General features: G+C 40.9%; 1 protein-coding gene across 2 annotated transcripts; it reads left to right on the forward strand.

The window, feature by feature from the left end:
* Positions 1 to 8,367: 8,367 nt before the first annotated feature.
* On the forward strand, positions 8,368 to 14,839 carry ccnh (cyclin H). Of its 2 annotated transcripts, XM_080852098.1 has the most exons (10): positions 8,368 to 8,687; positions 9,044 to 9,170; positions 9,282 to 9,401; positions 9,497 to 9,570; positions 9,749 to 9,959; positions 10,080 to 10,243; positions 10,582 to 10,652; positions 11,053 to 11,158; positions 14,513 to 14,576; positions 14,672 to 14,839. In XM_080852098.1, the coding sequence occupies exons 2-10, from the start codon at positions 9,054 to 9,056 to the stop codon at positions 14,705 to 14,707; spliced, it is 963 nt and encodes a 320-aa protein (XP_080708224.1). In that variant the 5' UTR covers positions 8,368 to 8,687; positions 9,044 to 9,053; the 3' UTR covers positions 14,708 to 14,839. The 2 variants fall into 2 exon arrangements, with proteins under 2 accessions (XP_080708224.1, XP_080708223.1); XM_080852097.1 differs by having other exon boundaries at positions 14,513 to 14,839.
* The last annotated feature ends 157 nt before the right edge of the window (positions 14,840 to 14,996 follow it).

The raw sequence follows: 14,996 nt of genomic DNA on the forward strand, positions 1-14,996 counted from the left end.
AAAAAAAACACAAAAAAAATGATGTGATGTGTATCTGCACTAAACCATAACAGAGGCTGAGGCAATGATAGAAGCTACCTACAAGTCAGGCTCACTTGGTAAGATTAAAGAAACCAATACAGCAAGGCCGTGGATGTGATCTGACAGTAAAAAAAAAAAAAAAAAAAAAAGGAGAAAAAAACTAGCAGGAATCATGAAAGGCAGCGTGGGGCCCGGCAAGTGCGGGGGAGGGGACCCTCAAGGTTTTGACAACCTCGTCGTTAAAGGTGTGTTAATCAGACATCCTTTTCTGCGGATGTCTTCGGCACGGAAATAGCACTCCACCATCGGTGCTGTCGCAATTCATTGTGCCAGGAAAAGTGCTTCGCTCTTTTTGATATAGATCAAAATGTGCCCTCTCACCCCACTGCAACCCAGACTCACTTTCGTTAGGCCTGTATCACTGACTGATTTTCATTGTTGGAGGAGGCCCGGTCTTGGCTAAGACCTTCTCCAAGAGAGCTCTTATGATAACAAGGTAGAGAAAAAAAAGGTAATTACTTTTTCGGGGGGCTAGAAATTTCTCATTATTAGGAGCTTCATTTGAAAAGATAGAAAAAAAGAAAAGATTGCTTGAGAATAAGAATGGGGAACCTCCACGCGATGTAGGACAAGAGATCATTCATTCTAACCATAGGGTTTTAAAAAAAAAATACACATTTATGAAGACTCATAGACACCCATTGCTTGGATTTAATGATTGCAGAACTGATAGTAAAGATCTGGCCTTCTGCCCTCTCTAACTTAAAGACACCATTACCCAAAATTCTCTTTGGAAGGAAGTGTATGAGATACAGCACATCTGAGTTGGCCAGAATGACAAGTACCATAAAGGGAATCAGCTTCAGCATCGTTATGGAGCAAACTCTGGATCATGACCTGATTCAAGTCATCTGTCAATCACAAATAACAAATGATCAGTGTCCTCCCCACGGCCTGGTCCATGAAACCCCTTCATGCTCAACTGATGTTTCTTCACAATACTACACACACACACCTACAAAGACATTGAGAGGAACTATGAAACATACACACATACCTACAAAGACAATGAGAGGGCCTATGAAACACACACACTCACACACACACCTATAAAGACAATGAGAGGGTGAGGGCCTATGAAACACACACACACACACACACACACACACACACACACACACACACACACACACACCTATAAAGGCAATGAAAGGGCCTATGAAACATAGTGAAACACAGACACACACAGACACACACACACACACACACACACATAAACACACGCACGCACGCACGCACGCACGCACGCACGCACGCACGCACAGCTCCAGTCACCACAGAGTCAGAAATCCAGATCACTGCAGACAGACCCTACATTCCTCAAACCCCCCAGTGTAGAGACATCTATTCCTCCAAAGCGCTCTGGCTAGTTGCGGAGGCATGGACATGGCACATTGATAGAAAGGGTCATTTTGGGGACTTTGCAGGAGCCGTGTACTGTGAAGGATTGGATTCTCACTTGAATGCCCACACTTTCACTTCTCTGGACCCCAGCTCACCATCCACATCAAGATAGCCTTTGAATGGCAGAACTCTATTTTTGATCACTGTCTGATTGTTGGAATAAACACACTGACACACACACACTCACACACAGACACATACACAGGTGCCCCTGATAGCATTTGAATCCAGATATTTTTGAGAGTGAGCAATTGAATTCATAGGAAAGCTTAAGAAGATGGCATTGTCAGATTAAAACAATGGACATTAGATGCTTTTAAGAGATGAGAGATATCAGAGGTTCTGTAGGTAAGGAAAAAGGGACACTCGTGATTTCCGAACTAGGATTTGACTCCACAATCTACTCAAACGACGTTCAGTCTTCCCTATAATCAGCAGCAGCAGCCGTTCTCGGCCATCACCTGCCATCTCGTACTTCAGAACCACATCATACGCAGTGACCCAGCGACACCCACCACTGTTCGAACGGAACAAAAACCACCACAACTATTGTCCTGTTTTGTATGTATGGCTTCTACATATATGACAATAATCACTGTAAGGTGTATAAGTGTATGGATTTTAGGACTGTGTGTGTGTGTGTGTGTGTGTGTGTGTGTGTGTGTGTTGCTACAATGCATTCAAATATATTTTGCTGAGTCCATCATCAAACCTACTGAGAGGATCTTATTAATTTATTCACATAAACAATAAAATAAATAAAATAAAACATTTGTAAAACTAAAAGTATTTTCCACCGTATAAATAAAAAAAAGTGCGAGGCTTCATGAAACATTTCTGTTCCATCATGAAAATTAGGTAGAGATAAAAATACGGTGAGATTAAAAAACATGGGACTGTCTCTTTGAATTTTCATCAGTATGGGTGGCAGCCTTGTGATTTTCCCCCCATTTCTTTCAGCTTTCAGTTCCCCTGTCTCTTCTTTTGATGTAATTGCGGGCGAGGTTGTTTTGAGGGGGCTTCCTGTTTAGTATGCATGTCACACAAAGTGGGCCTCTGCTCCTCATTTAGCCTCGTACTGTACAGCTGGAGGTCTTGCCAACACGCCATGCAAATGAGAGTGAGCTTTGAATGAATCTGAAGCAGACACAAAGCTCAATTAGAATGGGGGCCTGGCCCGTGCCTCGTGTCTGAGGGAGAGAGAGAGAGAGAGAAAAAGAGAGAGAGAGAGAGAGAGAGAGAGAGAGAGAGAGAGAGAGAGAGACAGGGATGGGGGGAAGGGCTGACTTGTGCCAACTTAAGACACTTCAGTTGCCAACACCTTCTTACACACAGTATAGACACACACCCACACCTTCCTTTTTCTGACATAGAGCTGTTTTATATTTGTAAGACAGGGGAAACGAGGAGTGAGTGGAAAACTGGATTAAGTAATTTTAGTGAATGTGTAAATAGAAATGTGCTGGCAGAATGAATGATGCAGCGAGGTCATTTTTTCTTCAAAGAGTCTTACCTCTCTGCATGAGCCAAAACCAGACATAAAAAATATATTTCTTGCAACTACATATTTTGCTTAATTCTACGACTTTTTAGGAGATAATATTTTAATGTAATGTTTATTTTTCTACAGTGATGCATATCTGATTGTTTTTAGTGAATTGGCATGCTATTATTGTCCTCTTTCTAAAACAAAAATATGTTTACTATAAATAGAAAAATGTACACATTTTTCAAAACGCGATCAATAATTCTTTCCTTGTAACCAGGCTTGCTCGACATGATGCTTTGTCTTTTTCTGTTTCTGATGGCCTGATTTATAAGGAGCTTGCTTGTCCTTGCTGGAGCTGCTAATATCACAACAGCCACCCTGTCTCCATAGTAACTGCTGAGTTAAAAAGAAATGAGGAAATTAAATCATGCTGTCACGGTGAGACCACATTAATTTTGCATAAGGAGGGGGTAACATGCACGTGACCAACCCGCCCCTTTCACCACATCCAAATTTGTGTCTTAGTGGATACCCTTCTCTGTGTATGCGAACAACGTAAAAATAGCTTGATTACAGTTAGATGTTTGTCCATAGCATTTATTGTCAATTTTTTTTTTAATTATTGTTAATATTTCTTTTCGGGAAAACACAAAAGAAGCCACTCTTATAGCTCATATTGAGGTTTGAGTTTATATATTAATTTAGTATATTCAATTATGAAAGGTTAGTAATATTGACTGTGTCAAAAAATAATAGTAGATAGAGCAAGAAAAGTAAATCAATGCATTCTGTTTTTCACAGGAAGAAAATAAATTAATAAATAATCAGAATAAATAAAATAATCCAGATTAATAGTCTTCGTAAATCACAGTTTTATTTTTCCCTACAACAAGTGGAACACATGGAAATGTATGTTTTATTTTCATATTTTGAAATGTGTTGTTGAAAAGGTGGAACAATGTGTTCCTGGCATTTTACATTCTACTGTCCCTGATCCCTGATCCCTGACTATACATTAATGCCTTTTGGTGACAACAGATGATGAGAGGCAAGTAAAAAAAAATGTGCCTGGACAACAGCAACATAAAAACTAATTTCACTCCATAACAAGCATAACTTTGTTAATGAGGTGAGGTGTGTGTGTGTGTGTGTGTGTGTGTGTGTGTGTGTGTGTGTGTGTGTGTGTGTGTGTGCGTGCGTGCGTGCGCGCGCACGCATGTGTATTTGTGTACGATAAAGTGGATTCTCAGAAGAGAGACATTTCTGTTCTTTTAGCTGCAGACAGAATTAACACAGGTGTTGGGGTGAAGAAGATAGTTTGATGTAAGTGCTGGCTAGGGGCTGTGAGGGGACCAACACTGATGTGTCTGCATCCAGTGTCGTCCACAAAGGGCTGTCACTATGCTTTCCTGTCTCTTTGAGCAAATATACTGCACAACCCTCTCTATCATGATGGCAAAGACAGGAGCTCCAAAGACTGCTGTAGGTGGACAGACACTTTTGATGTGCTTTAGCATTATCTCATGCAATCAGATATGTGTAAGTAGGTTTATCACTGTGTTCAGCCCAGTAGCCATATCGTAGTTACCAATCATGCAATACTTCCTTTAAAAAAAGGTTTTAAATTGCAACACACAGAGGCTTTGCAACCACATGTTTTTTGAATTGTAGCACATAACAGCCCTCACCAAAAATAAGGGCACTGAAATAGCCTCCACAGAAAGGAAAGCACTACTGCAGGGGTCTCAGGGCTCTGACAGAAGAAGATTACCATATAACGCCTCTGCTGCCCGCCCTGCCCATCCAGGGACAAACCCATACACAAGTAATTAAACAGGAGATCATTCACACACACACCCTGCAGTTATTCCCACTCTCAAGACAACACTCATATATACACACACACACAAACACACATAGGCAAAAAGCCTCCCACAACACACATCCCCTGTCGTCCCCGCACAGACAGAAGCCCATTTAAGTCAAAACGCGCCATCCCTCGAAAGCGCCAAGACGCTCAGGAAACCCTTCGACGGCGTGATGAATAGAAATGACATCTGACGGTGCGGGGAGTGATCAGAGGACCAACAGCAGCGGGAGGTAAACACTGGCGCAAGACAAGAAATGTTTTTCTCACACACAAGCCTCTCCCTAGTGGAATTTCAACAGTATCTAAATTCATTCCTTTTTGATCACTAATGCACATTTCTCATAGCCCCAGCACCAGGGGGGGAATTGGTGCAACAGCCCCTCAACACACACACACACACACACACACACACACACACACACACACACACACACACACACACACACACACACACACACACACACACACACACACACACACACACACTCACACACACACACACACACACACACACACACACACACACAGCACTGGTGAGTGAGAGTGGGAGAGAGAAAGAGAAAGATAGAGAGAGAGAGAGAGAGAGAGAGAGAGAGAGAAAAGCAACAGAAGAGAAGGAAATGTAAGCGATGAGCATGACGTCTCTCCCTGCCTTGCGTGGCAGTGGAGAACACGGGCACAGGATAAAGCATTTACCTCCCTGTCTGTCTCTCTGTCTGACTGCCTGTCCATGTGTCTTCAACACGGCTATCTCTATAGCGTGACTCCGGTCTCATCAATAATGCAGCACCTCTTCATGTTTATGCATCTGGCACAAAGACCAGGCACAGACGTGCGATGGGTACTGTAGATATTGACAAGCCTCCTAAACACCCACAGCAGCCCTAGCCTCAGACCACATCTATAGATGTCAGCAGAAAGAGAGGGATAAAACGCACGACACAAATGATCCAGTTGGAGCAAGAAAGCACCTTGACAGAGTAGAGAGAAAGGGATAGAGAATTAGGAGTGGAAAGGTAATAAATGCTTACCTCCTTTTAACTCTCCTTTTGATTCGGCTTTATGCGAGTTCTTATGGCTTCATGATAGCGCAGCACGCAGGAAAAATAACTGTAGTGCCATGGTGATATGCAAATTAACGGATCAAGCCGAATACAAGTGCATTTATTATTCATAAATTACTCATGTTTATGCAAATCAGGTTACACAGAAGCACACAGAGGGGGGTGGCTGATTCCTCTGTCTTGCTGTTAGTCAACATTGGATGAAATTGCTCTTAGCTCTTTTAACATACAAAAATGTCATGTGTATATATGTGTAATAGGCAAAAAAATGATTTGAATAGCCTATATGATAAAGGTGTTCATTCTTCACTTATAATGTGCAAAAATATCATTAATACGACACAGTGTTGAGCTGGTTGTAGACATGTTTCTAAAAGCTCAGTATTGCGTATAAAAAAATGAATAATAATAATAAAAACAGCCAGACAGATATAAAGATAGACCGACAGACCGACAGGCAGACCGACAGAGACAGACAGACAGACAGACAGACCGACAGACATTAGATATTAGATAGATATCAGTAAGTAGGCAAAAATATTTAAGGTAGTTAGATTTGCAAAATATATAACAAAACATGGCGAGGCAGACCCTAATGGGTATAATGATAGAGAAAGGCACATGAAACAATGTCTCTCAGCCAACAATACAGGAGAAAGATGCAAAATGAAGATCATAGGCACTTACAGCATCAAATGTCCCTAGTGGTGGCCAACCCTCAGAACACCTAGTCAGCTATCACCACAGCTGCACGCATTTGATAACGGGGAACACACATATTTGTATTTTGCCAAACGACCCTTCAGTCCCAGTGGCCCGTGAATGCAGTCCTTTTTGGAAGAAAATCGTGATGGAATCTTTACACCATGTTTAAAGGAATGGTTGTTTCAATCAGGTGCTGAAGACCTTTCTGTCAAAATGTTTCAGTGATAATAATTAATGATTATATTTCAATATTAGCCATATCAATTGTGTGTGATCAATTGCATCTCTCTCCTGTATTGTGCTATAAGTACCTCCCTAGGTATACAATTATTGATGTAAGGTTCATCTTTTTTGAAAAGATACGCCCTAGAAATGTGGGGTTGTGGGGAACGGGGTTGTAAGGTTCATCTTTTTGGAAAAGACACGCCCTAGAAATGTGGGGTTGTGGGGAACGGGGTTGTAAGGTTCATCTTTTTGGAAAAGACACGCCCTAGAAATGTGGGGTTGTGGGGAACGGGGTTGTAAGGTTCATCTTTTTGGAAAAGACACGCCCTAGAAATGTGGGGTTGTGGGGAACGGGGTTTAAAGCAAATAAAACAGGTGATGAATTATTTATTCTGGTCACATTGCTTAAGTTATTAATATTTGCAAAAGGATCATGAACAGTAGTACATATACATACATAGCCTACATATACACACCACACACACTTAATGTGTCAATTTAATGCCTCTATAATGCTAAGTTGAATGGTCAAAGCTACACTGCCAGAGCATATAGCCTTTACATCAAAGGCTCCTTTGAATTGGACCACAAAAATGGGGCAAAAATGTATGTATGTATGTATGTATGTATGTATGTATGTATGTATGTATGTATGTGTATATGTATGTTTGTATGTATGTATGTATGTATGTATGTATGTATGTATGTATGTATGTATGTATGTATGTATGTATGTATGTATGTATGTATGTATGTATGTATGTATGTATGTATATGTATTTATGTAGGCCTATCTATCTATGTATGTATCTATGTATAACCTAAATTTGAATGAACAAGGAAGAAACCAACACCATAGGTAACCTAACCTATAGCGAATTTAGCGATCTACATAAAGTGTAGAGCATAATTGGAAAAAAGAAAAAGACATTTCCTTTGTAACCTGACAAAAAGGGTTGAATTTTGACACCTTGTAATGTGCTACTGACAGATAAAGGACGTCACCCAGTGGACGAGATTCTCCACGGCAGCGTAGGTGGCGAAAAGTCGCAAAAACATCTACAACCAACCACTAGGAGTCAACAATGACTTTTTGTATTGACAAATTTCAGAGAAGTCAGCGGAAATATGTGATTATCTCTAGCGGAAATATGAAGACAACCACTGTCAAAATTAAAGTTGTACCAGAAAAGTTGACTATTAAATTGATTAGGCAAATATCGTTAATAACGTACTAATTTATTTAATTTTGCCATTTAAATGAAATAGCTGTATCGATACACTAGTTATGATTACAGACCATCATTCTAATGAAATAACTCAGTTTTGCCAGTATGCTACTCTACGATGAAGGTGATAGACCACTATGTCTATGAACAGGACTTTTAATTCCACGACAGGATGACTTCCGTTCTGTAAAATTGCCTAACCAAGCCTTATTCTCATTGCATTCACGCAGATTCACGCAGCTTCAAGCAGATGAGAAGTACCCGGTACCATATCTAGTAGCTTACAGTTTATTATTTATTTGAAAGTACTTGGGCCATGTTTTCGTCTCATCAGCGTGATATATTGTAACTAACGCCCCCAAGACTCCTGAATTGAAATATGAACTTGTAAACTAACCACCACCATGCGAACATGTTATAACAAGACATTTAGCTAAGCTAGAAAGCTAGCTTGTCATCGTTAAATATACCTAGCGTTGTCTAATTAACAAGTGCAAGATTGCGACGTTAACTTCCAACTGAGCCCTTTCTGAGAAGGTACATGATTTAAAAACCTCCCATCTTGTACATCGCCGAGAAAACTACCATTGTTTTCTGCCAGTGCAGTAGCAAATCTCGTGGTAAGTGAAATAATCTATTTACTTAAGTTAAAGTTAACTGATATAGGCTAGTTGCTGCAATGATAACGTCAAGTTTAACACTAGCTTGTTATCTTTAATATTACCACATTTTAAGTGACCGCTAGTACCGATACATTTTGCGAATCACGTGCCAATGTGCAGAGGAAGAGTAAGAATTTATGTTTGCAGTCTTTCAAACATATGACTTGATTAGATAAAAAAAAACTTGAGCACGAATGAGTTACATTATATTGCGTAACAGGAACTGGGTACTTACTATATTATACAGCAAGAATGCTGATGTGTAAGCGTTGAAATCCGTGCAATGATAATTTGAGCCTTTATTTTCTCTGCAGTCTTCCAATCATGTACCATAACAGTTCTCAGAAAAAGCATTGGCTATTCGACAGTGAGGCCATGCTGGAGAAAAAAAGATATGACGCTAATCAGAAGTTTCGCTCAAAGATAATGTCTAGTGGAAAGGTACGATGACAGCTATTGACTCTATTGAAATTGAAATCTATTGAAATCTTTGCTTATGCTGTGTAGTGCTTCATATTTAAACTGGCTTATGTTTTGTCTCACCCTCTGCAGCCATTCAGCGAATCTTTGTTTCTTGACCCCCACGAGGAAATGGTGATCTTCAGACACTATGAGAAGAGGCTGCTGGACTTCTGTTCGATTTTCAAACCAACAATGCCCAAATCCGTCGTGGTAAATAACCCACAACAAAGCTATTGGGGGAATAAAAAAATACCTTTTAATAATTTCCAACAACTTCATTACTGCACTTTGTCACTGTCTCTAAGGGCACAGCTGCCATGTATTTCCGGAGGTTTTACCTGAACAATTCCCTGATGGAGCATCACCCTAGGATAATAATGTACGTTCCTCAATTGATTGAGAGTAATACAATTCCGCAGACATGTGGGACAGTTATTGTGTAGACACACTGCAGACAATGGCGACTGAGTGTAACTATATTATAGTTCTTTGTGAATCATTTTGCTCTGTTCAAGTGTGGTCATGCCACATGGACACTTATCATTCTGCTTCGACAGGTTGACATGTTCATACCTCTCCTGCAAAGTGGATGAGTTCAATGTGTCCAGCACACAGTTTGTTGGCAACCTTCAGGAGACACCAGCTGGACAAGAGAAGGTTCTGGAGCAGATCTTGGAGTACGAGCTTCTTCTCATCCAACAGCTCAACTTCCACCTGGTCATTCATACCCCTTACCGACCTATGGAGGGCTTGCTCATCGACCTGAAGGTGAGACACCAGTGCACCCATCTTCAGGGCGGGTCTAGAGATGATGCTTGTCTCAAAAAACTGATTCTTTGCAATTGGTCCAGCTTCGTGGCAGTGAGTGCCCTCTGTGTGTCCACCCAGACTAGGTACCCAATGCTGGAGAACCCCGAGGTGCTGCGGAAGACTGCTGATGACTTCCTGAACCGGGCTACCGTGACTGATGTTGGGCTTCTAGCTTCACCTTCCCAGATAGCCCTGACTGCTGTGTTAAACAGTGCCTCTCGGGCTGGGCTCAGCATGGAGAGGTGGGTGTTGGAGCGTGTTGCGTACTTCCACTGTGTCATAATCTTTCATGGGCTAAAGCTGTTACTTTTGGGATGGGTTATGCGTGACCAGCAAAGGGCACCATGGCTATTACCTTGGGGAAAATAGGTTTACCACATACAACCCCTTCGATCGCCACAACACCCAAGATGCATTGTGTCACCCTGTGGACTCTAGCCACAGACACTAGAGTGTGCTCTCTATATATCAATCAATCAATCAAACTATCTATCTATCTATGTACTTATTTATTCATCTCCGATCACATTTAAGTAACATTTGTAATAGTATTACAGCAAACCTTTTATGTTTTCTCCAGCTACTTGACCGAATGCATGGGACTTAAAGATGATAAAGAGAGTATGTCAAAACTGATGGACACCATGAGGAGTAAGTTCTTCCAATCACTCCACCAAATACATAGGTATACTCGTACTGCAATTGTAATTAGTAGTACTCATACTAGATACTGCAAAATTGTAGTCATTTACTGATGTTCTATGGGTATCCTTCATTGCATAATCAGCAAGTTGTACCTTCCTCTGGGTTCTTTTAATTAACCAATTATTGACACAGAGAGGGGGAAAACTGTTCCTCTTCCCCTGACAAAAGAGCTCTGGGAGATGAATGTATCTCTCATGGGGTGCTTAGGTGACGAAGAAGGAGACCCTTTGGAAGGCTGTATCAGAGAAGTCTAAGCTGGGAGCAGTTAAGTTAGGAGGAACCCAAAGCAGATCTATCAGGCATTACATTTTGAAGCTTTACAATACCATTGTTGAATTTCATGTAGGAATGAAACACCTCACTAAGAAATATGAGCTACCGAAACCAGAAGAGGTCGTCATGTGCAAACAAAAGCTGGAAAGGGTCCACGCAGAGTTCTCCTCCTCAAACTTGTAAGTACATTGACTAACACTCTACATGGGAAACTTACCTGTGGTATCCTAAAGTGACTCTGTCATTAGAGTCGCAATGTTGTGCATAGTCTGGGTTCCCACGGTGATGGACATTCTGGAAGTCATGGATTTTTTTAAATCCCATTAACTAGGCCTTGAAAAGTCATGAATTTCAATAAATTAAGTGAAAGTTTTGGAAAAGTCCTGACCGATTAAATCTGACCGCTTCCTACTCTGATTAAACAGACTGGTAACATAGAGTAGTGGAGAAAACAGATTGTGTCCAATCTCTTTCAGTTCTCTGTGAATCTTTAGCCTGAGCCTCGCCCTCCTAAGCCTTCACAGCATCCTCATTTTGGATGTCAGTCACATTATGGTGATCAAATGGTTTTATTTCTACAAGGCAGGCCTCTGGATTTGTCTGATATGACTGATAGTAAATGCTACCAAATCTAGCAAACAGAAGTATTTCTCAATAATTTTGTTATGTTTGCCCAAGCAATGTTTTGCTGATGTTGCCAAATCTGATTTATAGCCAAGAATTGTACTCATTCATGGTGCCATTGCTTTGAAAATCATTTTGATTTGTTGTATACCGAGTAAAGATAGGGTAACCCTTTGTCATTTTTTATGCAAGATATATGGATTCAGAGACCTATGCTAGAAAATATGCTATGCATTTCTGTGGTCGGTCCACGTAAAAAAATAAATAGATAATGTCCTTTGACTTTGAATTGAACATATTCAAATGGCTCATTTAATTGAATCGACTGAGCCAGCCTAAAAAAAAAACAGATCCCAGACCTAGCGTTAGCATCTCATCTGTCAATGTGCTTAGCATGAAATGTTGCCAAGTTTATTTACCACGTGTTTCAGTCCTCAAATAAATACTTGACCAGCTCAGTTTGGGTTGATGCAAAGAAAACAATAGGCTTTTAGAAAGACTGAATACAGAACCAAGCAGAAGTACTAACAGTTTTATTCAGCCTGGTCGGTCAGTTTTTCACCCCAAACACGTATCTAAGATGCAAAAGTGGCTATATTAATCAAATACAAAAATAAAAAAACACACCAGGTCTCTGATATAACAAGGAGACATTATCAGTACAGTATCAGTCTGTGCTGGGACTTTTGACCCAGGGCACGGATTCACTGTTGGGATCTGTCTTTCCTTGCATACAGTGGTGAAGGATGCTGAGGTTTCTTGGGTTTGTGACAGCAATGCACTTGACAGATCAAGTACAAACACCTTAACATACTTTGGATAACCGTTTGCATACGGACAAATCTGTTGGGTGAAGGATGAAATACAGCGTTTGCAGTCAGTGGATGTATGACAGTTTAGGCCGAGATATTCTTGGAATAGTGTCCGTTGAAAGGGTGCAAAAACAGGTGAAAATTCGAGCTACAACATCCTGCCGAGGCTACACTCTTAGAAGTGGGTTCTTTGTCTCTGTAGAACGTATGTTTAGCCTAAATGTTCTACCAAGAAACCAACAAAGGTTTGTTTAAAGAGCCCCTGTGGCTATCAGCTTAATAGCGAAGAACACTTGAACAATACAACCAAGAGAGGGATCTGTGTAAACCGTTGGAAAAAAGCTAACCACCATGAACCTAGAAGCTCACCATAGAACTGCTGTAACTTCCAGATCCTTGGTTCTCTCAGAATAGCATATACAGCATAAGAGTTGTATCAAATGTAAACACATGCACGGAGCACAAAGGGCTAAAACACTTTGTCTATCGTCCAAAGTTGAGTCCCCATACAAATATTTCAAACACAAATATCATCCCCCCCCAAAGGATACAAGCTCAGGTGCTTACGATTAACTATTAGACTAAGCAAAGCAGCTCGGAAGTGTACAGTCGGTTCTCGGGCAGTGTCTCATTCTCGATCCCCCAGTCCAGAAGAGGGCGAGGTGATCCGGTGTCGTGGTGTGTTGTATCTAGGTAAAGACTTTTGTTAAGGCTTGTATTCAGGAGAGGTGCTGTGTGTCGTTTCCCTGATGGGCGTGTTCATCACAACCTTGCCTCAGGTCACTGTCGATTAGGGAAGGTTGTCCGTGAGGTGTGACGGGATCCCTGCAGTTCTCCGCAATCCGTATTTGCTACAGTTGGCCTGCATGACACCCATTTTCACAAAAAGAAAGTCTGACGGAGACGTACTTTGTGGTTGAAGTAGACGCATCTAGAGGGGAGAGGTGCCAAGCACTTTGATTTTTAAGCTGCTTTTTTTGGGGGGGTGCACAACTCTTTAGGTCCAGACTTTTTAGGTCCAAATAGGGCAATCACACCACTTTTCGAGGTCATTTCAAGCACACTAACAACAGAATGAGAAGCATACAGTGTAATCGAAATAAGTTAGGATGGGTAAAAGGTTATATTTGGAGCTGTTTTGGTATGTATGAGGTCACTGGTAAACATTTCAGCTCCAGCCTTGTTGATTTGTTCTTTCTTTCTTTCTCTCTCTCTCCCCCATCTCTGATTGGTTGCTTGACTTGTTGATCTTCTTTTCTCGTTGATATCCACGTCACATAACCTGGATGGTAGTCAGTATGGTACATTCGTTTCTGTAAGACAAAGCGTGTGCAGTGTGAGGCCATAGAAACATGTTAGACAACACATTATGAAGATTGGCTCCAGACGTAGCAAGGTCCAGAAATTCCTCACCAAAGTACCTGTGTTAAAATGGTGTGTGTGTGTGTGAAAAAAAACTATGGCGGAAAAACACACTTAAAAACTAAAAAGAAAGGGAATAAGGCAATCCTTAATTCAGTAATTTTTTGGCACCGGTAATAAAAGAACGGTGTGGCTCAGTCAAGAGTCAAGACTTTTATGAAACTGACGGCTTTGACAATGAAACGCATCTTTCATCCTCTTTGCCAGACAGGTGAATTAAGGTGGTTTAAATTGCCTTCAAGTTTAGACATGTGAGCTTTTCCTCCTCTTTTTGCTAATTATTTTCTGCAAGAAACAAAGGGCCCCCCCTTTTTTTTCTGTTACTTTTTTTCCAGGAATTCTTCTGTAATATGCTAGTCTGACAGACTGATGAGTTCCATGCAAGGTTTAAAGCATTAACAGTACATAACTATAACTTCAGTGTGTATCTGCATAGACATTGTTGACATGCATTATGAAACGGTCTGTGGGATGCATGTGCACTTACATAACTAGTAGGTGACATTGAAATATAATGAAAACCATAATATCATGGAGCTGAATGAGGATGATGGAGGGACATGAAGATGAACTTATGAAAAGAAGAGGTCTCAGTGCCCTCTTAGCACAGCCAGATACATTTTGTGTGGAAAACGGAGATCCTTATGGTGTTCTTATCCTGTCTTGCGTTCTCAGGAAAAGAAAACGAGGATACGAAGAAGAACACGAGGTTGCCAAAAAGCCACTTCTCACCGAGGAAGTATGTGAATACCAGCTCTACTTCTTTTTCCCCCTTTTAACTCATGCATTCTTCTGTGGGTTGTTCGATGTTTGTGTAATGAGGTTGCTTTGCAGGAGGTCTGGACTGATGAGGACCTGGAGTCCCTGTGAAGGCCACAAGGCACCACCGCAGCGGCCATGTTGGCTCTGCTGCTGAAGACAGTTTCTTCCAGAGCAGAGCAATAATTTGCAAATCTGCTTTCCTGTGAATGCTTTGTCATGAGTCTTGTAGACTTTTTTATTTCTTACCAAGTAATAATAAATATTTTTTGTTACAATAATTTGGATTGTCACTTGGCTGTTGATGGTTCTTTCAAAATGGAACATTAAACATAAGTTGAGGTACAGAAATTTGAATAATATGAACTAGTCATATCTGAAAACAGATGTCAAAAACTAA

Source organism: Sprattus sprattus (assembly GCF_963457725.1).
Source record: "Sprattus sprattus genome assembly, chromosome: 15".
Lineage (NCBI taxonomy): Eukaryota > Metazoa > Chordata > Actinopteri > Clupeiformes > Clupeidae > Sprattus > Sprattus sprattus.